The sequence below is a fragment of the Astyanax mexicanus genome, chromosome 2, assembly GCF_023375975.1.
Source record: "Astyanax mexicanus isolate ESR-SI-001 chromosome 2, AstMex3_surface, whole genome shotgun sequence".
In the NCBI taxonomy this organism is placed as follows: domain Eukaryota; kingdom Metazoa; phylum Chordata; class Actinopteri; order Characiformes; family Acestrorhamphidae; genus Astyanax; species Astyanax mexicanus.
Genome location: NC_064409.1, coordinates 61,840,032 through 61,867,006, shown reverse-complemented (window position 1 = coordinate 61,867,006; position 26,975 = coordinate 61,840,032). Strand labels below are relative to the sequence as shown.

At 37.1% G+C, this 26,975-nt stretch overlaps 1 protein-coding gene across 1 annotated transcript in view; it reads right to left on the bottom strand.

The window, feature by feature from the left end:
- Positions 1–26,975, bottom strand: part of furinb (furin (paired basic amino acid cleaving enzyme) b) — a 148,396-nt gene that overhangs the window by 105,907 nt on the left and 15,514 nt on the right. Inside the window, exon 2 of the mRNA XM_007228136.4 lies at positions 18,727–18,992. Coding sequence (XP_007228198.3) covers positions 18,727–18,903 — 177 coding nt within the window. The 5' untranslated portion in view covers positions 18,904–18,992. The remainder of the gene's footprint in view (positions 1–18,726; positions 18,993–26,975) is intronic.

Sequence of the window (26,975 nt, the reverse complement as noted above, 5' to 3'; positions counted from 1 at the left end):
TGTTTTGGGGAAAGTGCTTTTGGAGGGTTGTTGAATATTCAAGGCCTGTGAGGTCCCACAGCATGACTCAAGTACATGCAGAGCAGCTTCCTCAGCTATCTTTTTTGCAGCTCATGTAGAACGGAGAATGTGATACAATAAAATAGAACGAAAAACAAAGAAAAAGCAAATGAGGAGGAGTGAAACAGAGTTTGAGAGAGAGGGAGCGAAAGAGACACTAAGGCTGGACACACATTTTCCTTTAAACAGACAACAGAAAGCACTTGTGCTCTTCTGGGAAACAACAGTAGCACCATAAAGAACAGGAGAAAATGTTAACTCAATGTACTGCTCCATAAATATAAGCGCAGCAACTGAAGAACCTCTCATAAATTATTTGTGTCATCTGCTCAACTCAAAGCCCTATTTTAAAAGCCATTGATCTCTCATAGCTAAAGTTTATGGCCAGGCTCTTTTCCCCCCAACGTGATGTCAAGATCCGTGCCATGTGTTTAGTATGCATGGATTCTTTTTAATCTGCACATTCTAATTAATCTGTCCCCCATTACCCCCTTCAGAAACAGAAAGCCCTTTGATCCCCTCGTTTTTGTGCGCATATAATATGTTCTGTATCAATTTGAGATGATGCTTTTTTATTAAGCAGGTTAGAGAGCTTAAATCAACCTCTCCAGATCAGACAGGAACATCTATGTACTGAAGTGAGGGTGTTTACTATTAACCTTTGTTTAAAAGTACATTCTGTAGGAACTGAGAGCGAGCGTGGTAAACGGCTACAGCAGTCTAATTTTAAAACACCACAGAGAGAAGTCTGCCCCGCCCAATCCTCCCCAGCCATGAAACTACCTCGGGTTGCCATTCAGCAGGCTGAATCTACACAATCTACACAGAGTTAAGAGTAGTAGGATTAGATTATCACTACTATATCACGTTTTTAGCGTTATATTGACTGTATTTTAGTACCTAGTGTCTACATGAAAAGACGGTACACCCATGTACCTAAATAAACAAACCAATATGAAAGAGATTTCTGGATAACACAGGCTACTAAAGTCAGAGGACTATGAACTATAGCAAAACCTTGCAAAATCTTTAGGTATTCAATGTGGTTTTTGAGGTATGTATCTTTTATTTCCTTCAGTGAAATACTTCTTACACAACTTGCTGCAACACAAGGCCAAAAACACACAATCAATTAAAATGGGGGGTTATACTTAACAGTCGGAGATGTTAGTTACATGACATTCTTCACCCTTATCTCTCCAAACATTACCCTTTACTTAATGTGGGATCTATTTCTGCAGAAGCACTGAACTTTTAGCATCCCATCACATTATTTGTTGGTTCCTTTGTGTCTTTTGGGGTTAGTGTTTTTTCAGGGTTCAGAGTGGTCCAGCCCACTGCTTTTAAATTTAATTCCAAGGATCTGGCGAAAAAATGCGCTGGGACATTTTTTAATTTTATCTGAGGCAATTGAACAAAAATCAATGGGCAATTACCAATAAGTATTTTACCAGTTAATTAGGTGTTTCTGTAACTAAAGGTGGCTATGTTCTGCTAGACTGAAAGGGAGAAGAAAAAAAAGAGATCCACTTTCTTTGAAGACAGCTAGTCATTACTCACTATCCAACAAAAACTGCTCTTTTATATCTGATCTGAACTTCTCTAACCTACATTCTAAGCTGCAGAATCGTACGAGAAGCCGATCACCGAACTGCACTATAGGCCAGCATCTACATGCCCTGCACATCCACCGGTGCCTGCTCATTACCTCCCTGTCAATAATGAATCCTGAGTCTCTGCCTCTCAGTAAATTCGGCGCTTATTCGCCGTGTACGCCTGAGAACGTCAGCCTTGATATTTCATGTTGTTCCGTTGACTCTGATCGTATCCATCTCATATCGACCACCTGCAGAACTTCAGACAGCGATTGCACAGGTTATCTCAGGAGAAATCCAGCCATCCATTCTCCACCTCTCTCTTTCATCTCATCCAATGTCAGAGACTTTGGTGAAAACTTTTCCTGTACTTTGTGAGCCTGAAGTGCTTTTTTATTTTTTTGGCTTTCTGCAAGTCTCCTCATCTCTCTGTCCAGAGATACACAAGGGAGTTCTGTGGGCTGCTGGAAGAGGAGATGTACTTCATTAGTTTTATCAGAAAAAGTAACTTTGTGTATACCCACAAAGAATATGAATTATTATTAATATTGCTAACATTTTATTTAACCTCTTAACCTCTTAAAATCTTTATTTAAATTTAAATGAGCTCTTTCTGGATTAAACTAAACATAACATATACCTTTGTATGGTTTTGTGTGGTTATATACATATATATATATATGTATATATATATATATATATATACGTATATATATATATACGTATATATATATATATATATATACGTATATATATATATACATATATATATATATATATGTATATATATATATATATATATGTATATATATACATATAAAACAGTTTTAAAACAACAGATTTGAGCTGCGCAATTACAAGCTTTTGCATGTTTCATCTTGTTGTTCCTTTTGGTGTAAACTGCAATTCTGTTGTTCTGCCTAAAATAAAAACTCTCTGCCGCATCAGCGTGAATGTGAGAAAGAAATAGGCCACTGTTCACCGATATAGTCTAATCGCTGGCTGCAGCTCAAAATATCAGTTATACTAGAAAGGCCATTTCCCCATTCACTGTTGACAACAGTAGGTTCAAAAGTCATACCATACTGACAGTACTAAGGATTCTATTTTACTTAGAAAATTCTCAAAAAGCCCAAAAAAATAAAATAAATAATTATTATTATTTATTAAGTTAATATTAAATACATTATCTTTTAGATGTCTTATCTTCTACATTCAAAAGCATAATTTTATTTGCACTATTTAACATGTTAAAAACAACATTAAATTAGATGTATGGACATACCAAATGCAAGATATTGTATTTAAGAAATCAGAATTGTGCTAGAAAATTTGCAGACGATCTTTGCAGAATATACACTTGTTTCTTGTAGAAAACGTTACACTTTGATAATCAACAACATGTATATTTTAAACAGAATTGTTACTTTTTGACTAGCGGTCTTAGAAGTGATTTTGGCTGCTGATTTAAGAGCAAGCATCTTCAAAAGGCACTGAAGGTAACAGCTTTATTAATGTGTGTGTGTGTGTGTGTTTGTGTGTGTGTACACACATGAACTGAGAACAGGGCGGACAGAGCCATCAGTATGCGTTCCTCGCTCACCTCAAACCCTTGCGCAAGGAAGATGTGTGTGTCAAAGTCCCTGTGCCTCTCCAGTGGCCTCTGAGTAATAATTTCTGAAAAGCTGGCCTGGCGCCCGGCCTTTCCCCAAAGCAGAGCGGGAGCAGAGCCGGAGCACCACCTAGGCTGCGGGCTGAAGGTAGGGCGGGGAGGTAGAGCTCCTAGCACTTCATTAAGGATCAGTAGTCTGCATGCGGAGTACATGACTGGGGATTTGGGACCGAGCAAGCACTGGGGAGACCCTTGGGGAGCTGGCAGAAGTGAGATAGAAAGGTGTGGAAGTGAGAAGCAAGGTTCGAAGCACAGTGAAAGGGAAAAAAAATCATTATAGTTGACATGAGTCGTACGCTACGGCACCCTGTAATCCTCTGCTAGGGAGGTATTGGTTTATTCCATGGACGTGCTATTCAGCAGCAGTTACCACCGCACTGAGAAGCAGAGACCACTTTCCACATGGGTAACAATGCTGCCTCACAGCAAGCGAACCTGTGAACCTGTGAAAAGCTTGAAGGCCTGGCTGTTTGCGCTGTTTGTCGCTAGCCTAATTGTTTGGATCGAAACAGATAAAAAGTTCTGCAATCATATCAAGTGGTGGGTCTAACACAATCAGCCAAAAATAAAACAGCCAACCGCTCTCTCCATAGCAACCCTCCCGCCAAAGAGCCGATGGAGAGCACTGGGCTCCAAGATGTGACTAATCATGGGTGCTTTTGTTGCACAGATGCGCAGGAGAGAGAAACGCCAATCACAACCTTTACTACACACACAAACACACACATACACACACAAACACAGTGACATCACAACATACACGTGAACAATTCAAACTGCAGGCACAGCAACAAAGAAAGCTGCTTCCCTCAGTCACTGGGGATGCTAAACTCGCTCCAGCAAAGCAGAAACACACCTAGCTCTGCTCATCAGTGGCTTTCTGGTGAATAGGTCCAGTTTGGGCTCTGGACAACAGAGTAAACGCAAAGGCCAAGGGAGGATAGAAAACTTTAGTTTCGAAAAAACAATTGACATGCTGGCCAATGAAGCCAACTGGACATAGGCTGTGTGTGGGCAGGTTAAGCTAAAGTCCAGTAAAAAACGCTGCTGAATTTTTAATCAAAGGAAAAGCTGGGAAGCTTAAAATATTCATAGCCTGTTCATAAAATGTTTAACACAACAAAGGTGTTTAAAAATCCTGTGAACCTCTACCAATCAGAACTATGAAGCATCATTAAAAAAGGTTGAAATGGGACAGGATAGTTGCCCTTCAGACCTTAATAAAAAATGCATGAAAAACCTGTAGTAAGAACGTCAGCTTTTAAAAATCATAACGCATTTAGAGATGAGTTTTTTTTTTAGTAATTACTTCCAATGTAATTAGAAGACTAAGCTCAAAGCACGATTCCAAAAGAACGCCCACACAATGACCCTGATGGTGGTTTTTAAATGGCTAAACTTTCAAATAACATTTTTGAAAATGTTTCTTTCCTGTCCTGCACACCCTGTGTATTTATGGAAATAAAGCCTTATTCAAGATTCTTTATTGTTTTATTTAGTTTTTCATTTTTCATTGTCTAGAACTAAAAGCAGATTTGTATTAGTTTTAAAATTTGGATATTTATCCAACGATAACTACCAACGATGCTACCTTTAGTGCCATGGAAACTTGTGGTGACCCTGTTATTGTATTAATAACTGGAAGGGAAAAGCAGAATCCAAAATACACACGTAGCTTTAAAATAAAGTTTATGTGGTGAGAATAATTGTAGGTTTTCTTTCAGTGACCCATTGGTGCAGGTGTCACTGCTTAAACTTTAAATATAAAATACTTTGACTTTCTGGTAGACTTACAAATAGATTTCTCCAAAAACCTTACCTAAAAATATTGCCAATCATTTGTACTCTACTGGCAGCAAAATATCACAAAATGCTTGGGCCCTCAAAATCACCACTTTAACAGTTTGTCCAAACACCCTTCAGACTTGGTGACACGGGGCATAATTTGCCCCGATAAATTGCTTTTTCCTCTGCTATCCAGCTCAAAGTAGCTCCACACCTCCTTGATAGAATCCGTAGAGCCCTGACATTTAAAATGAGGCATTAATAACTCAAAAAGTGCACAAGAAGCTTATTTAAAACCTCTGTTTACATCCTATAACGAGAGCTTCAGCTCCGAGTGCCACCATTACTCCTGGCACCGGCTGCGTCACTATGCAGACTCTACATAGACTCCTGCAGTCGGCACCAGGAGTAACAGCTAGAATGTGTGGAGCAAATTTGAACATGTATAATGGTTGAAAAAGCTATTTATCGGCAAATTATGCCCTGTGTCACCCAGTCTGAAGGATGTTTGGACAAACTGTTCAAATTTCTCGGAATGCTCTGGGAGAACTAAGGTATGCTTTATAACAAAGCACTATTCCTTTTCATTTCCTAGATTTGGATGCTTATAGTGGCTTTGAAATTTAGATCTGAGACCTTGGCTCTTGATGTTATATAAGCCCAAACATTTACATGATGCTCATTTCATCTGTTTTACCTTTTATCTGGAGATCCCTTTATCTAGTTCTCACTTAACTATTTACGACAACAGAATTTTTGACCAAGGGTTGCTTTAACTTTTTTTCCATCAGATTTCCTGATATAATGATGTCTAGTAGATATAAAACATAACCTGTGGATTTCTCTTCCTCAGCTATGGGGAAAATGCATTCAAACACACACACAGCACGGGACCAAATAAAAAAAAATCTCACACACTGGGTTCACCTGTTCAGTAGCATTAAATATTCACTGTGCCAGCGTGACTCAGTCCCACTCCCTCAGCCTGGCTCCACTCTTAGGCTGAGAGAGAATCGTGAAGACCTGAGAGATGACAGGCCGAGAAAGATGATATTTAAACCTTTCGCTTTCTTCCTTCCACTCATTCCTGCATACCCACCAATCCACCCCCACCTCCCTCAACATCCTCACCACCCACAAGACCAGCACACCTCAGTGCAATCACTCAGGGCCAGATGATCGTACAATTATAGCTCTAGAGAAATACTTTCATCATCTCTGCACACCCATACTGCTTGATGATAGGTGCTCCGAGATATGAATAAGCCTCTTTCGTCCTCGTTTGGGCCACCGTGACTCACCCACTTTGTGACCTTCCCTCTATCTGTCTGAGCCAAAGAAGAGGCAGCACTTTCTGTGTTTTATTTGCATGTGTTTGTTTTTATGCAATGTAGTCATCAGTCAGCTTATTTCTCATAAACCTTTAGAAGTACAGTTATTCTGGACAATTTACAGTTTTATTTATTAAACATAAAAACAGAGAAACAGAGGTGTGTATTAGTAAGTCAATGTTTTGTTGATTTTATGTACTAAACAGTATTGCTATTCTGAGTGCACTGTGAATATAAACAGTGCTTACACAACACGGGCCAACTATACATCTCGGGTAGAGCTGTGTATTGGAAAGAACAATGCATATCACGATAGAGGGAATAATGTAATGAGATACATTGTGGATATATTGTGATTTTTTAAAACATAAAATTAGACTTTAGGCTATATTTACAGAGCAGGTAAAATTGGCCCAAATGCAATGCTTATTTCAGGCTGTTTACCTTTTCTCTTTTAAAATGTCCCCTATCTGACATTCGTCTGGACAGTTCATGCTCCTACACTGACATACAAGTGCAAAAGAGTAATGTTTAATGAGAACGTCTGATTTTATCTTCTCCAGCATCACAGGAGCTAACAAAGTTTCAGTGGCAGACAGCAGAGTTTATCACAGAGAATGCTTTGGAGCTTGGTGAAATTATACAAGTTCACCAAATTCAAGTCCTATAGAAAAGTATCCTCTGTGATTGCAAATATAATATAATATAATAATAAATCTTTTGTACTATACTGACTCTACCATGGCACAAAAAGTTTGGGCTCCAAAGATCGCCACTTACAGATACACATTTTGATGCCAACAGTAGCTATGGCAGTCCATGGAAATCATTCATTCAATTTCAAATCTAGATATTAGCTTGCTGTCTAGGCTGCTACCAAATGAACATTTCTTCACCCACCTTTTGAAAGCTATTAGAAAAAGAAACTTGAGAACATAAATCTGACATCAACTTCATATGCTGCATTCTTTTCACGTTTAGATAATGTTATCTTCGTTCTGCTGACCCATAAAAATGAAATAGTAAATTTGTGGGTTGGGGAAATGATGATTTGATCTGCTGCTGTGCTCTGTTTGTAGAAGAGAAGGCACTCACACTCCGAGCTCTCTGCTGGGAGTAGATCCTTCCCATCTCGAAATTAAAAACTCATCAAATCTACAGCACCGCCTTTCATTAAATTTAAATCATCTCATTTTCTACAGATAAAAGTATTGATGAAAAGTTGAGCATCTGCGTAGTCTTCATCTAAATTTCTCCTCTTGCTTCACTGAGTGAGTGAGACACACTTCAGCCAAATGTAAGAAGAAGTGTTTCCAGACGTTTAGGCCTTGGGGGACTTATAAGAGGCTTAAAGTGAGCCAGTGCCAGTGATCCGGAAAGGTGGAGGCCATCATCAGCCGTCCAGCGTGCCTGAAGCCGACCGCCACATGCGTCTGGACAACTGACCACACAGCACTGTTAAACACATCAGTACACTTCACTCACCCATGACCGTACAGATGCCTGACCCACTACTATGTTGCTTAGCAACAGAGGAATGAGAAACTGTGCTATCATTCCGTCCCAACATAAACCGATTGACGTGGCACACAGCCCAGCTAAGATTTGAACCTCAATCACAGTTGTGAACGTCTGCAATCCCTTGCTTGTCGTGAGGAAGAGAATAAAGTTAAAGTTAATATGACCCCATGGACAAAATCTCTCATTTCTCTTACTTATATAATGTTTAATATGGAACACGGTGTGAGCAACAATTATGAATGATTATTAACATTAAATGAATTCACTTTTACTTTCGCCTGGAGCCAAAGCAGAGCACCCACTCTAAGTAGCAACAGGCTGCAATGTACATTGAAAACCGATATATTTGATTTATGCATACATATATCTATACACATCAGCACAGTAAATAACTTAAATTTAATGTAAGTTAGTAAACTTAACTTAAATTAAAACTAATCCATAATTGTTTGTAGTGAAACCTCATCACATAGCCATACAGTATAACCACAAAGTATAAATACATTTTTATCTTTTTTGATGAACGCTGTGATTACAGAGATACACAGACCTGGTTATGACATAAATTACTTTTGACTTCCATGTTAAGAAAATTACTGAAAACGCAATGTATTCCTGCATATTATCACTAATGTGCCAAAATGTTAATCTGGTCACTTTTAGAGTTTCTGCTCTCCCTTTTGTTTGGGTTGTTTTGCTGTTTTATTTTATTTTTTTTGACCTATTGATGTTTTCCTTCACTTGTATCATGCTCCCTTCGGACTGTATATTTAGAGTCAAACACTTGGAATGAATTCCAGACTTTTAATTTCTATAATTTGTCAAGAAATAATAAGGGAACAGGCCATAAATCTGCTTAATCAGCAGTTAATAGTCCAATTACTTACAAGCCAACAAAACTATAGGGAGTCTAGTCTCTTTCCAAATATTTATGGACCTACCTGTTTATTATAAGTATTAAACTAGGAAACAGTAAGGTTAATAATTTGTAACATTAATGTGGTAGAAACATTACTTTAAGAGCACTAGTAGCACCCAATTACTGAGGCTGCTGCAAATGGGAAAGCTATACAGTGTTTAGGAGTGAATCTCTCCAGATACAGACTCCTCTGATGCTGTTAAGTGCAGCCAGAAGCAGGTTGCAGTATGGCACACCATGCTGCATTTTTATCTTTTTTTAAAAGGGTGGGGGAATCAGAGATGAATGGCTGTATCGTTTTCCATTGCTTCAGTGCTGATGTATGGAAGTAGAAGAGGAGTCTGTGTTGTGCTGTCAGTTCCACTACAGTGTGCTCTCTACTTTTCTTCCAGGCTTGCTCTTTCGCTCTGCCTCTTCTACAGTCGTTTCTACTACTTCCAGTCAATCTATCAGTCACTCCTTTCACGCATGTCTGACGACGAATCAGTCCATCCATCTCCCCAAAACTCTTTCAGCAACCCTTATCTTCCTACCTTTTCTTTCTATTCTTGTTCTCGCTTCCTGGAAGATAGAATTGCTTTTTGTCTGTGATGTCATTTTCAGCAGTAATGGTTTTGCGGATGGTTACTGCAAGTAAGCGGGCTTCACCGGAAGGCCACGGAGACGGCAAGGCAGATTTGTATGTTGTGCTGCTCTGTTGCCACAGCCACATCCCAAGGCTTTTAAGTCGCGCTTTGAAAAAACAAATGAAGGGAGGGGGGCGAAACAGAGAACGTTGCCGCCATATGGCGTCAGAAAATCATCTCTAAGCAGAAAGATCCTTCAAGGGCTCTCGCATACTGTCTGAGTGGCTGAGATGAATTATGAAAGAAGACATCCACCAGATTTCACACAAATTGGCCTCGTCTGTGACTGACAGACCAACGTTAGCGGCAAGTCAATGGAAAAGAAGAAAGCACGTTCCTCATACTCCGCTAATTAAAGGAAGAAAAAAAAAAACCCAAACACAGCACACGTTGCTTAAAGCTTACTATATCCATGCACCGTTACACTGCTGACACAATGTGCTGACTGGAGGAGAGAGGGAGAATTTGGAAAAATGTCTGTCTGGGCTGTTTACCCTTGTGTGTATGAGTGTGTGGAATAGATACTAGCCCTTCATGCTCCACTGCAGCTGGAATGCTCCTTAGAAGTCAAATGATGACCATGACATCTGTCCTCTTTCAGCACTCACTCCCTCAGAAACTGCTTTCAGAAAGCCAGCAGGGCTCTGCAAAAATCAGGGTTTGTTTGTCGGTGGAGGCTAGAGGGGGCTACCTGTTGCAGCCACTTGTTTGTCCGCCCGCATTTCAGGTCAAAACAAGCCCCAGTGATAAAATTGAATTGCACTGTGTAAATACTGGTTCTGCTATGCCCACCTGTTATTTGCACTGAAGTGGTGAACTGATGAGAAGGCATATAGAAAAGCCTGTTTTGTCAACTGTAACCGAGGGTCAACATTTTGCACAGCAAAGCCCCTGCCGGACATCTGTAGTTGTTAGTTTTCTCCACAATTAAATCACACTGATCACCAAAGCCAAGCAAACATTGGCTCTGTGGGATGTATGCTGAGGCCCTTAAAATGTGTGTTTCTCATCCTTGGTCCAGGGATGTTTCTCAATAGTTGTGTTGAAGAACTACTGAAAGATGCTCACCCAGCTGTTGCCAGGTGGTCACCAACTAGTCACATAATCCCAGCAAATAACATGCTTAATATCTCACCCTACAGGCAACCTACAGGCAACGGAAGCAAATAAAAATAGTAGTTAGCTACCTTTTCTGAGTATTCCTTTAATTTTAGACAATAGAATATTGTATAAAAGTATTTTACTTTTTAGAGAGCAGCCAGATGAGTCTAGATTTAAAATTGCGTAATTCGTGACCTTTTGTCGCTGAACAATCATGTAATCACGTGACCAGTTCTATAGTGTGAACAGCCCACTGACCTGACGACTCAAAAAGTTGTGTAATGTGAACTAAGCATTAATGTTAAAATCGTACACTGGAGACAGAAAGAGAGGTAATAAGAGATAAATGAAACCTATGTGTATGGGTGAAGCTACACATCATATTGTAACCAGCTAGCAAAGATGCTACACTTCTGAGATGATGCACTGTTCATGCTTTTCTATAGTCATTAGATAAATGTTTAATGTCTTATTAAGACAGGCTCCTCCACAATCCTCCTCTAATGATGTTCTTATCATCTGCAGCTGATGAAGCATCATGTCAGCTGTAACTGAGGCTTATTATTTTTCTGGGCTTTCAGTCCACATTACTGGAACTAATTTAAAAAAAGGTGGTTAAACAACTGTTAAACAAAAAAAAAAAGTGGAAACAAGAGGGAAAAAGTGATCACAGATAAACAGAAACATACATTCCAATAGTTTTACAAATGCAGTGCATTATGAAATCTCAAATTTTAACAAATTTCCACTAAAATTTTTTTTTTTTTTTTAAAGCAGACATGAAGAAAATGTGAGCATATCAGTGTGAGTGCAGAAATTTACACACTAGCAGAATTTAGAAAGTAAAATAATTCATCAGCTAATTTCTAGAAGCACCACAGCTCAGTAAAACTGTCATGCTTTATATGACAAATAAACAAACACAATAAGTTTCATCATAATTTGAATCGATTACTATTGTTGACTCAAAATTCCAAAGAATGCAGATAAATCACCACTTTCTGCATCATGATGCAGAGAAAGTATATTTGCACTCCTAATGAAACAAGCAAACAGCTATAAATAGAGGAGCTGACAGCTGAGAGCAGTCACATGGGTGAGGTGGATTTGGAGGTGTACAGTGAGCCAGCCGTGAGTGTGTTGCTGTGATGTGGTTTGACATAGTGTACAGTATACAAATATAGCCCAAAATAAGACCCTTCAATTTTAGGTGTTTATATTCTGAGATTATGATTCAATAGTTACAGGAAAACCAGTCCAGACCGGCTGAGTCATTCCTCAGTTACAGAAGTGAAAAGTTTAGATATTTGGACTTGCCAGTATGGTGGGCAATATGGCAAAAATATATTACAACACTCAAACACTTCCTTTTGTAACACATGAAATGTATCGAAAGCCTTTAAATTGGTAATGGACCTTTAAAAAGAATCCCCTAGCAAATGGGAAACCCAGTTTACACCTGGTCACTTCATATGACTAGTATCTGCATCACATTTTAAACTGATTTACACTTGGTAGTCAAACGAGTCTCTGGATAATCAAGACTGAAATCCCACTGACTAAATACACAAGGCACATAGGTGAATCTTACAGCTTAATTTTAGGGCTGTGGATGTGCAAGAACTTAGGGATACAATACGCATCACGATACAGGGGTCACAATATTGTGATACTGTAAGCAAAGCAATATATTACAATTTAAATGACTTCAGATTCAGAAAAAAAAAAACTCAATCAGATTTATAAAACTTCTGTTTACTTTTACAATGTAAAAGTTTACATTTTATGCAACTTTAACAGTGGGATTTAAAGATTTAAAGAGAGAGTACAACATAATTAGCAGCTTGTGTTTATGTAACGTAACACACAATGAAACATTGTCTAACACTAATCTTTACATCTAAACTATTTAATTATCAACACTTTTAAAAAATCAATATAGTACTGCAAACAAAAATCATATGACACTGATATCAATGTCTTACACCCCTATTGTCATAATTAGGGGTGTAACAGACCATGGATAATCTGTGATCTGCATATTAGTTGATAGAATACATAAATGGATTAATGAATGAATTAATACATTAATTAATTTGTGCATTGTGTTTGTAAAATATTACTTCATAATTTGAACAAAACTGTTATTTATTATGTTATTACATAAATTTTGATGTGGAGTTTCAGTGGACAGACAGAAGAAGATGCTGTGGGTCACGTGAATGACTTACTTATGGGAGTGTTTAGAATTCACTATTATATTTACTGATGGTGGTGGTGGACACAACCGCTACAGTGTGTTGACCCTGGGGCAAGAGAAAGCCATATTTTCAAGACAAGGCTGCACATTTCCATCAGCATCACCTTGTGTCAGAGATCAAACCATCAAAACCACACTTTTTAAAAACACGATAAACGTGCTTGAGCCACAATATGAAATCCCTCGCATGCAAACTTCAGTGTAAAGATTGTGCCAGAACTTTATGAACAGGAAAAGAGCAAACTTGTCAAATAATTATCTAAGGTATGTTCTGTTACTCTAACTACAGACAGCTGGACCTGCAGCTGAGTGGGAGTAGTCTGGTTTTACTGACACGCCCCTTTTGGGATAGTCAGTTATTTAATGAGGAAATAAGGAAATATACAAAACGAGGCAACAATCTTTAAAAACAAAGGTGCAAGAAGATGCAAGCATTACAACACATGCATACATTAGCTATTTAGAGAAAAACATGAGGTGTACGTGAGTATTAAAAAAAAGAGAGAGAGAGCTAAAAGTCATTTGAGCACAAAGGAAAAACTCTGTGTGAGTCACACAAGTAAAAATCTAGTGCAGGTACTGAAAGAAGCAGGTACTACATGGTAGCTCTGAAACTCATCAAAAGAAGGGTCCTACAGTACCAGCTTTAGTGCTTATGTCAGATGACTGCATTTACCAAATTCCCCAATTTGTCGTACAATAGTGTCTTGGCCACTGATATACTGTGCACCCCACCGTACACTTAGTCAACAGTGAGAGGTAATTCTGGCTGTTCCAGGTCTTCATGCCCCTTCTCCTCCCACACACATGCTATTCATGGAGTCCAGAGCGCACACAGTGCTGCACTGGGATCTAATCAGATAAAAACAATTTCCAGAGTCAGATATGACTCCCGTAGCTCAAAGGCCCTGCAGCTAATGCCATAATGACAGGAAAAGAAACACGCAGCAACATAAGCGGTACACAATGCAGGCAGTGCTTCCTATTAGATAACGGAAACACAGATAAGCCCAAATTCATTTCCCCAATCTGCATCGGCACGTCTATGTCTTTATCAATTAAACGATGAGCCACCCACCCACTCACACACCCCTGTGAACCCTTCTGGAAAGATGCTATTGCATGTGTGAGTTTGCAGCTCATTAAGGAGGCACAGATAAATAGAAACACAGAGGGAGAGAATGTTGCAGAGAAAGAATGAGGCAGGGCACAGAGGAGAGAAAAGACACACCCCCCATGTCTCGCTTCCTTTCTTTTTCTCCTCACAAATATACAAATAAACACAGGCCAAAGAATGTGTGAGCATGCGGGGGCCCCAGAAAATGTTGTACACTGACAGAATGTCCATGTGATGTAAAAATAGAACACTGGACTAAAAGGAAGCCAATTCTAAACAAGCAGACGCTGAAAATGGGTTTATTTGCAGCTCAACAAAGTCATCTGTTTATGACAGTTTTATTAATAACTGTGTTTAGTTAGTTGGGAAAGCAAAAGAAACAGCTTCACACTTACTGCTGTGAACAAACAACATATCCGGAAACCTAAAAAGAAAGCTGATTAAAAAAAGCACATTGGAAAAATGCCACAGAAGAGTTGGAGCAAAAGACTGGACCATCTGGGGCATAAGGACTGATTTCAAAACCAGTGCTCCTGAGAATCACTCAACTAAGGGGAAGCAAATTATATATATAAATATATATATATATATATATATATATATATATATATATATATATATATATATATATATATATATATATATATATATATACGTATATATATACGTATATATATACGTATATATATACGTATATATATATACGTATATATATATACACGTATATATATATATATACGTATATATATATACGTATATATATATACGTATATATATATACGTATATATATATATGTATATATATATATATATATATATATATATATATATATATATACATATATACATATATACATGTATATATATATATACGTATATATATATATATATACGTATATATGTATATATATATATATATATATATATATATATATATATATATATATATATATATATATATACATATATACGTGTATATATGTATATATATATATATATATATATATATATATATATATATATATATATATATATATATACACGTATATATATATATTTATCAGCCACTAAAATGTTTTTTATAGAATCAAAATAGTTGTTTTTTCATGGTTTGAGTGATGAGCATCTAGTCAGGGTAGGCTGGATTCCTGCACAATTACATGCTTTTCCTGCCTAATCAGGTGATTTAACATATCTCCCAATTGCCAGGTTTAGTAGATGTTTTGGAAGATCAATGATTAAACTGTGCTGGATTCTGGCCCTGTCTGGTTTCTTATCCTGCTTTATGGCATTATTCCACAGGACCATTACTGGTACCTCTATTTTTAAGCAGAAATTGTTTTGCAGTAGTTTTTATGTTCTGATACTGAAACCTTGCTTGAGTAAATCTCTTAAAACACGTTTCAACTGATCTGATTCCAATATTTTTGGTTTAAAAACTGCTGTCGAGTGTAGGGATGATTGTGCAAATACTGTAAATTTAATCATTTCATTACAGTTCCGGCGACCATGAACTGTAGATTATTCACCAAAGTAACTGTAACAGTGTGGCACACTTTTAGTGACAATGTTTCATTTTAGTCACTAACACAAACTGTGAAAAATAAGTTGTTAATTCAGACAGCATTAAAAGAAATTATTAGAATATAAAACTGTAAAATAAAATACTGTATTTTTTTTATTAGCAGTTTTTTTATTTTATTTTAGCAAGGTGTTCGTTTTTATTGTGCTCATGGTTAAAAAAACCTGTAAAACCTAAAGCTAATTTTAATACATTAGGCACATCCTCACTGCAGCAAAAAATGTATATCTTCATAATTTGATTTAAGCAGTTCTTTACAATGTAAATATTTCATTAAGAATAGATAAACATGAAAAAAAAAAAAAAATATATATATATATATATATATATATATATATATATATATATATATATATATATATATATATATATATATATATATATAACTAAGTAGATATAACTAAGTAGTTATTTTTTCCCAAGTATTTTATTTTTTTCCTGTCATGTTGGCCAACACTCTTTACTGTTACAGTATTTGGTCCTTCAGCTCCAGCTGTTTCTCCCTCACTACACAGACACACTGTCTCATTAATTCATTCACTTACTCCTCAAACTGACAGCACTGCTTGAAGAGTTCATCTGTTTATGCTCTCACTGTCAACTACATCTGGAATCTCAAACTGATACCAACGCTGCTAGCATGACTATTTCTGCAGGGTTACTATTTAGAGTTTCATACCCCTCCAATGACCTCTTAATATTAAACAGATCAGTAATGGAACCATATCTAAATTTAGCTTTTGCAAAAAATAAACTCTTGCAGGAATTCAATGGGACAACTTTACTAGTCAGTGCTTTATGGATGCTGTAATCGCTCAGTAGCAAACGTGTAAGCTTGTTAATCCTGTTAGTAAACAAGATTAAAAGCTGCTCCTAATTCCTAACTCCTTAAATGGTGCAACAGTTAAATTTCGATGCCTATACCATTTAATGTGGAACAGAAAGTTTTTTTTTTAATAAACAAAACAACTAAACTAAACCACTAATTTTAAATCAATATACTAAAATTGAAAAAAAAAATAAGGTGTCAATTAAGTAAAAACTCTAAAAAGACGTACACATATCTGAGTAAACGAATATATTTCTCTTTGTACTATCACTGTACAGTCCCTCAACTGTACTGTCAACCTTTGACATTTTCAAATATATGGTAACTTTAAATTAATATACTTTTTTTCTGTATATACACAGTTGGCCATATTGAGGTCAGCTAAAATTATCATGGTTTATCAGGTCATGTCCATGTATTGTAGAATAAATCAATAATGTAATTACTGTGACAGCCCTAGGTGCAATATAAATACCTGATATGGGATCAATGCAATTTCTAATATTGAGAGAGAACTCTCTGTACTAAACAAAAAACGACTGAGCAGGTGATAAGTTACTCTGTGAATCAGTGAAGCTAATGATCTCTGTCTATAATAATCATTCTACATGGCAGGTCCAGTTTAACCTAAAAAAAAAAAGAGCTAAATGTGTATTCTTTGATAAATAGTATTTTTTTGGCCCATCACTTAATCACATGCCATTACACAAACATATTGTGAAACATTTGTGTTTTAACTTAACCACTTTTAAAAGCATACTGATTATGAACCAGTCAAAGCGCTGAGAGAAAAATTAATTTTGTTTTTCCAAAATAGACTACTGATTTCCAGCATTGCTATGCCTGATTAACGTTTAATCCTTGCAAACAGCAATCAGCATATTCAGTAGGTTCTCTCTCCAGGTTCTGGCAACTTCACAATGAAAAGAAAGCACACGCAGCACACGCAGCACACACACACACACACACACACACACACACACATACACACACACACACACACATACACATACACACATACACATACACACACATACACACACATACACACACATACACACATACACATACACACACATACACACACATACACACACATACACACACATACACACACATACACATACACACACATACACACATACACACACATACACACAAACACACACAAACACACACAAACACACAAAAACAAATCTGGGTTTTAATGTACTGTGTATGCCTCAAGCTTCCAGCTCTAGCATCACTCATTCCACATGAGTGCAAAATTTCAAACCATCCACATGAAGGACTTGGACTTGGTAACCAGCAGAATTATTTCAAATCTGTTGCCAAATGAAACCTATGTTTCCAGAACAGACTAAAGCTTCCTACCTTTATTAGCAGGGACCTATGAAATAATTTTTTTTTACTTTTTTTCTAAGTTTATTTACTTTATTTACGTTATATACTTTATTTTTTATTATTTCCCCTTACTCCCCATTGTTTTTTTTTGGGAGGTGTTTTTTAAATAACTTTTACTTCAAGAAAAAAAGGCATCATTATCAACTACAGCTATACAGACAATAGCAAAGTAAACAGCAATGTAATTATTTACATGCTTTTTTTATTGATTGTTAAAATCAATGTTTTTACAGCTGCAAGAAACACATGCACACTCATAAATTTATATCGTCTTTACACAAGAGGTCGAAGTAACACTCAGATCTGGTGTACACCATTTGAAAGTCACTAAAACATATAAAAGTTTATGTCTGTATAATTTAACTAAATTAATCAGTAATAGCATAAACTAACAAAAAAGAGGTTAAAAAATATTGAAGTTATGTAAAAATACTGTACAATAATGTAAAATCGTTATTATCGTGACGGGCCTAAATACTACCAAGACTAAGACTACTGATTTGAACTGCTGCTGGCTTAATACATTTTAAATGATTGCAATCAGTGAAACCAATTAACAACCAAGTATCCTGTAACTTACACTGAATTTAAATGTGATAATACCCACCGACTGTGATGGGATTAAACACGTTACATTTGGAATGCTAAATACACATCAATTATAAAACAAACGTTCCCTACAATATTCTACTGCCCCCACAGGCTTTTACAGGAGGAAAACATAAAAGCAACATAACACACAGACACAAACATCCATGCCTTCCATTATCACTGTTTTTTCTTATGTAGGATTGATGGTACAAGCTTTAGCTCAGCTCGAGTCTAGCATCACTCACACCGCCACCACCTCAAAGCGCTGCAGAATTTCAAATCATCCACATGAAACATTTTAATTTGGTTGGATAACATGTGGTTCTCACTCACATTGCCGTGGTAGATGAAGCTGTGTTTGTGAGCGATGCGCTGGGCCTCCTCCTCCCCCCCGCGGATGTGAACGGCCCAGGAATCGGTGTATAAGCCTTGGATCTCCACAGACTGCGCAACTGCACTCAGGAGGAGCAGGCTGATCCCGAGCTGCAGCAGGACCCAGCGGACCTCCATGAACAACCAGTGCAGGGGCCCTGAACGCTGTGGTCTACTGTTGAGAGAATCCACGGACCACTCTGGACCACATCAGCCACTGTGCAGACCTGCAGAGAACAAAGCAGAGCACTGAGAACAGAGGCTAATTAGAGAGAGCAGACTTTCTTTTAAACAGCACACACCGACAAATATAGCCAGTCCTATATGAACATCATCTCCTCAGGGAGTACCAAGGGCAGCAAACAATTTTTCTTGCTGACCTTTTCTACTTATAGCAGCACACCTGGGCAAAGCTGACCCACGAAGCAAACCGAACAGCCAGAATAAAGCTCAGAAGGTTCAAATGTGACCTTGCTTTATGCTTGTTCTTAAAACGAGAACATGAAAAGGACCTTAAATTAGGACAGATTTCAGAAAGGGATGTAAAGATGGTTAGGACAGATAAAGCATTAAAGTGTGCTCACATAGCTGTGGTCTTGTGTAATAAACAAGAAGGATATGGGGAGAAAAAAAAAAAAAAAAGACACCTGCACTTCAGATAAGCTTTGATTTCTGAAAAGTTTACTTGGCATTTTCTGGAAAGGTCTCAGCCTTGTTGAAGGCTAGATATCATGTGCAAGATCAGGGGGTGCTTTACAAAATGTGCTAAGCTGGATCCTTCTTCAAATCCACAGATATTACAGCTGAGCAATTTAGCTAGGAAGAGCATGCTGTTTGAAAGTGCAGCTGTAATTGAGAGAAATGAGATGTAAACAGAAACTGTGTAAACTGAAGGCATGGTAAATAATCATTAAAATTCAATGACTGTCATATTTTCCCTGTTTTTCAAATCTATATCTCTTTACTTTACTGTTGTATTGTGTTTCCTTGCATGTATTTTAGCAGAGATGTTAATTTAAGCCTGTTCATCTGTACTGTTCTTTTGTCTGATATATGGCAGAGGTGAGGATGATACTGTGAGTTGACAATGACATCTGCCATCTAGGAAAAAGGTGCAGTGTATGCAAAGACCAATGTATCATTAATGGTGCATGCCCTTTTACATACATAGCTGGCTGCAACACATGTAAATAGAGAAAAGTCAAACAGAACCCGATTTCCCCTAATAATGAGTGTGTATTGTGACCATTGTAAAGCTGTACAAGTGTAGCAGAACACCATGCCACCGTTGTGAAGGGCTACAGAACCACCATATTGAATTTCACTGTGCTTTGGGTTACAAAAATAAATAAAAATAAAAATGTCAGTAATATAAGACTAAAACTCAGCTAAAGCCTTTGTAAAATGTCTACTACATATCATATCATATCATAACTACATATCAGCCTTTGTATGACAATGGTATTACATAAAACATGATCACACATCATTTTGTTTGAATGATCTGAAAAATGATCCGATCTATAACTGAAATCTGTTTTGAACAGCAGTTTTGTAATGCAATGAGAGTCCATTAATGTGATAAACCTGGAACGCCAACTTTGTTAAAAAAATGTTTTCACTGTTATTAGATTCTTTTATGTAAGATATTTTAACAGTGCCAGTCCAATTTCAAATGCCTGAATACTTTAATAGTTGTCTATTTTATAAGGATGTATATTCTAATATTTAAAAGTTCTCTGAACATATGCAACTGCATCATCATGCTACTATTAGGGCTGCAACTAATGACTATTTTTGTAGTTGACTAATCTGCCAATTATTTGTTCAATTAGTCGCAATTTTTTTTTCATGCCCTCCATTTGTATTTTCTACTGGTAAGGACGGCTAAACGTTTAGGTCCTAAAACCAGTTTTGCAGTGCATTTTGATAATTTGACGTACCTATATTAAACTAATAATTACAAAGTATATTATGGAAAACATTTACACAGGTTGTATGTTATTTTCAGGAGATTCTAGGATACTTGTATGTGTTTTTTTTTTCTTAATTTCTTACTTTTTTCCAAGGAGAAACCTCCCGGAAATGATGGTTTGTCTTTAAGAAAATATATATATTTTTTTGTTAAGTCTGTGGTTACTATAAAATAACTTAATTTTAATAAAGAGGACGAGGTACAGTATCTCCCCAATACTTATTCAGCTAACGTTAGTGTATCTAATGTTAGTGATGTTAATGAAGGAGTGAAGCCTGTTCAAACTCACCTCAGCAGCTCTCTGCAGTAATTTAACTCTTCACGGATAATATAGAAATCAGTGTTTAACTGTATAGAACTAGTAAAGACAGACTGTAGAATATTTTTGTGGAGTTAAATGTGTTTGTTTGTGTTTAATGGACACAGCGCTGATATTACACTCAACGCACGTCTCGACCCCTCTCTCTTTCTCTCGGGCGCGCGCTGCAAGTCCCTCCCACACTGAAACCTCATTGGCCAACTAAGCATGAAGAGAGGCCAATCAGGATGCTCACTCTCTCACTAGGTGTGTCTTCCTCTCGCACCCCTTTTTTTCTCCCGCGTGCGCTCTCTCTCTCTCTCTCTCTCTCTCTCTCTTTCTCGCTCCATCACACTTTAACGACGCATCGACAATGACATTTCGCGTCGACTATTTTTTATAGTCGACATTGTTGATTATGCAGACTAATCGTTGCAGCCCTAGCTTTTTTTATCATCATTTTATAAAAGGCACAGAATGGTCTTAAAGAAAATGCTTAGTCATAACTTCCTGATTAAATTTGTTTACTCATTTTAAAAACATCTTTGATTAGTCACAAAAGAACGGTGCTCAGACCCATTTATATACATTTTTTATGGTCTATCTACTTTCCAATTTAATGTATTTTGTACATAGTCTGACCTTTAAAAAAGATGAACCATTTTCCAAATAAGTTGTCCATGAAATGATCTGTTAACATTTCCGTAGTTCAGCTGAGACTGTAGCCTGATGCTTATCTGTAATCTCAACACAACAGCGTCTGTAGTCCCATCACAACACCCCGTCATGAGCAACAAGCATCCATAATTGAATAGCTGGTTCTATCTGTTTAAATAGTTAGAACAGCATCATATAACAGCTGTAAGGGCAAGGTCATAAAAGTATCTAAACCACTTGGATTTCTGTAGGAACAATAATATAAAAGATTCCAGCGATTTTTTATCTGCTGTAAGTTGCCCTTGCCGGAGGGAACCTCCCTCCAAAACCCTGATACATTTAGGTTGATCTGAGACTTGAGCAGGTCCTTAGAGACTAGGCTGCTTATACTGAATATGGAACACGCTCAGTTTTCCCCAGAGCCGAACAGAACACTACAGAGACTTTCCACACGTAGACAAAACCCAAACAACAGAGCCTGCCCACAGGCCTGTTTCTTCCAAAACTGTTTGAGCAGATTAGAAGGAATGTGTATTATGTTTTCTGTTCATAGTGCACATCTACTTAATGCATGACTGGTAGCTGACTGTAAAAAAAACATGGAAAATGCGCTGCCATTCAAAGGTAAAGCAACTGCAGGTCTATCACCTTTTCTAGCTGGCTGCAGTATGATGTGTAACGTTACCTATTCTTATGCCATTCCATCCCAAGAGTCTATTTCTTTTTTTACCCAATTTTATTCCATTTTCTCCCCAATTTATAAGACCAATTACCCAACCCACTCACCGGGACTCCACCAACACTAGGAGGGTAAAGGCAAGCACATGCTATACATGCGAAGTCAGTCACTGCCTCTTTTTTTTTAAACTCTGATACATCAGCTTACAGATGCTTATGCTGACTGACATTATTTTTGAAGTGATGTGGGGTGGGAGTTCCATCTAGCCATCCAGAGAGAGCAAGGCCAACTGTGCTCTCTCGGATTCCGTTTGCTGCTGGCAAGCAGCATGACCCGGGATGCAAACCAGTAATCCTCTGACCATTTTCTACGTGTGAACATTTTAAAAACAATATTCTGCTATGTTTCTGTTTGCATTATTTGGAGTAACTGAGTTGTAGTTGAGCTGTTGGGAAACTAGTTAGATAACCATGCTAGTATTGATTATGTACATCAGCTAAAAGATGCTTGTGATTAACATCACCACACTGGGATTAAAAGGAGAATGAGCACTAATGATGGCAAGCAACAAGATCTGGGATTCAAACTGGCAATCCTCCAATTATAGTGACAGTGCACTATGCTGCTGGATCACCTGAGTAACGTGGTAAACATTTTTTGTTTAAGTTATGTAGAATAGAGAGTAATTAAACTACATACATGTTTTCTACAGCAATTGATTTAGCCTATCCACTGTCATCAAAAATGATGTGAATCTGTGCAACTCCAGAACTAACAGCCACTACAGAAGAAACATACCCTTTGTTTAGTACATGGAACCCACTAGCTGACTGGTCATTTGCTTCAAGCCAAAGCAGTATGCCTAAAAACGTGTAGAGGAGAATTAGTGCAGTGTAAAGCAGCATAAGCAGCACACCACATAGCAAAAAACAAAACAAAACAAAAAAAAAAAAAACAAACAGCCACGTTGAAAATCTGCATTGGCAAGCTCATTAAAGCCTGGCAGTGTGCAGTGAGCTGGAAACGAAAACATGTTACCTGCCTGTCAGGAAAAAAACTCTGACGGCACTTTTGTCAGGAGGGGGGAGAAGCAGAGTCCAAATACAGCTAGAAAGAGAGTCAGAGTGTGCAAAAGAAAGCAAGAGGGAGAAAGAAAAGAAATCTTGTCTTACAAAACAAAATCTCTTCACCCACAACAAAGGCAAAAAGCAAAAATGCCAGGAAAACTCGACCCCTTTCCAAAACACAACACCTGCAGTTCTTATTTGCTGGCACTAGTTCATTAAAAAGAGCTATTCATAAATAAAATCTGTGCTACGCATCTGCTGCAACAGCTGATGCAATAACCCTGAGAACAATGCATTTTATCTTAAATTCTGACGATATTCTTAACCCTCAATATCTTTTCCAACATTTTACAACAAACACTTCACAATTAAAAGGTGTTGGGATACCTGCTCCAGGAAAAGTTTTCTACAAGATATTGGATCACTTCTTTAATCATTTCATTGCATTCAGAGTCTTATTCTATTGGCAGTACTCTAATGCGACTAGACAACATTCAACATAATTCATAGTTTATCTGGAACTGTAACCTGAAGCATATTTACCTGTCTCACCACAGCAGCATCTGCAGTCCTGTCCCAAAACTGTGTCATCAGCAACAAGCATTCATAATTAAATAGCTGGTTTTAGTTTAGAACAGTATCACAGGGTCACTGATAAGGTAAAGTCATGCATACTCCAAAGCGTCCTATTCTATTGGCAAGACTTTACTAAAGGGACCAGACAGGCTGTATGTGCATTTGCACATGTGTCAGCAACAGGTACAACTTAAAGAAGCTAAATGTATTAATTAAAACAGAACCATGTCCATACAGATTTGGACACAGTATAGTGTATACCATATCAGAAAGAATATAGGTAGAACAGAATATCAATGTAGCTGCCCTAATCCCATTTTACCCGCTGCCCCTACCATTTAGCCCTAACCCTGCTGTTTTGCAAAACCTTAAATTGTACAGAAGTTTTATTGTGTTAACTGAGGCTCCTTCAGCTCCCTATGACTGAGGAATTAGGAATTTGTCTTCTTTCTCAGGGAGAGAATTATGTACCCTTTATCACTTGGTTCTAAGGGCAAAGATACAAATAAGAAATGTCATTGGGTCAAAGTGTAACCAGAAGGAGTGTGCCACATCATATCATACATCATAATAGCATTAACATATTAAACAATACAAAAACCTCCATATCAAGATAGCGATATTTTTAATTTAATTTCATTTAATTTAAATTTTAAAGATAATGTGTATTGCATTTGATCAGCTATTTACTGGGACACTTTAAGTGTATTTTTTTATGTAATCTTTATTAATTATATATATATATATATATATATATATATATATATATATATATATATATATATATATATATATATATATATATATATATATATATAATACCCAAAAATACCCTGATATACCACTATTCAGTGTCATTCAGTGTCCAGCCCTGTTTCCATGCATTTGTTTGTTTTCCCTGATAAGTAGTATGTAGTCTCTTTGTTTCAGTTTTTCTTTGTCTAGTCCTGGAGCAATGTCCCTGCTGTGTTTGCTGCAACATATTTGTTTGTTTTATTACAAGTCTAGACTTAGTTCTTGAATGCTGCCTCCAGGTCTGCATTTTGTGAAAATTAGATAATTAAATAAAACAATAATGAGCACAATTTCCCTAAGTGGTACACTACTAGGGCTGCCACGATTAGTCGACTAGTCACGATTATGTCGACTATTAAAATAGTCGACGACTAATTTAATAGTCGATTAGTCGGGGTTTTTTTTCTTTGTTTTTCTCTCCAAACTGCTGCGACTGCCTTTCTGTCCTGGACGCACATGCGCAGTAGTGGAAACCGGGGTAGGTAGTGGACGACATCTCAGGACATTATACAGACAGGCTCTGGTTTCATGGCTACCCCGCTACAGAACTCAAAAGTGTGGGATCACCAAGAAAATAAAAGTGAAACGCGTGCAATGCAATATCTGCAATGAAGAACTTGCCTTCCTCGGCAGCACAACCGTGATGCACGAGCACCTGAAAAGGAGGCATGTTGTGGCTGATTAAATGACGAAGAAGCTAAATTGCTATTTAGCTGCTAAAATTAGCGTAAACAGAGCGTTAACTTAGTACTTAAGTTACTCATCTTGATAGCTTTAAAACAGAGGTCACTAATAGGCGGACCGCGATCCGGATCCGGACCCAGACGTTGTCACAAATGCCGTCCCAAACCGATAAACTACAGAGAAGGATTTCATTCTGACAGTGGCTTCTGTTTTCAGTGCTTTTCGGTGCAGTAAACTCACAGATCAGTCATGTGTGGTGTAAAATCACCAAACGCTCTCCTCTGCCAATCAGATCTGTGCAGACCGCTGCCCTGTGTACGGTAATGTACACAATATCTGGACAGAGAGGCATTTTTTATTAATATACTTTTTTTTCATAATAGTTCAAACAACCTCACGGTTGAGATGTTTCATAAATGCCAGTGCCTTATCCTTATTTTACACAGTTGTTTACACTTTATGCTAAACAGTAAAATAATTGTCTGTTACAACAAGCTGCATATTTCATTAATGAACTATTATTTTTAGTTAGCATATAGCTGAAATCTAATGTTGGTTGTATAATAGCAGCTGCATTCTATTGTGATAAACTGTGTTTTATATTCAATTAACGTATGATCCGATTAGTCGACTAATCATAAAAAATAATCGGTGATTAGTCGACTATAAAAATAATCGTTTGTGGCAGCCCTATACACCACACTAAGCAACTTCACTAAATAACCATAAATAGATTGCTTTCTTTGGACCATGTGTAAAGGGCATCATGAATTCTACAAAAAATATTTAAAAAAACAAAACAAAACAAAAGATAGCAGTTCTCATGAATCATGTTTATTTCCATTACATATCATATGGCATTTATAATACCCTATAATGCCATATTGGCTTATGATATAAGATAAGCCAGTATAGCTGCCCTTAAGTAGTTATATACATATATACACACACACATACACACACACAAACATTATATGAATGTCCTATAACTACATAATGCAGACAATGCTTCAGGCCATTACAGGTTAAAGTAAAGTAAAATTATGCATTTTAAATAATACAAAAACACATATACACTACATAACATTTTAAAGATTGTTATAGCTGCTCCTTACAGGCTTTAACTTAAGTTAAATCTTCACTCAAAAGCTCTCATTTTATTGATCTCACATTCAGTTTTCAACGTTCAGAGAGGAAAGCTTACAGCTTGTCACATTTCAGTGAGGCTAAGCACTGCTTCAGATTCTTACAGAACTAAAAGTGAAAAAAAAAAAGATAGCGTGTCACTCCACAGTTCAAACCATCGAAGGGTCTCTTATCTACTTGAAATACTCAGCATCAGATGGGGCTATAATGCTTTTACAAATTTTTTAATGAGTATAGAATAGGAACACTAATGGCACTGGTTGCTAACTGCTAACAGTCTAGCACCTGCAGCCTAGCATCATAGTTACCAGTTTTCTAACTATATAAAAAACT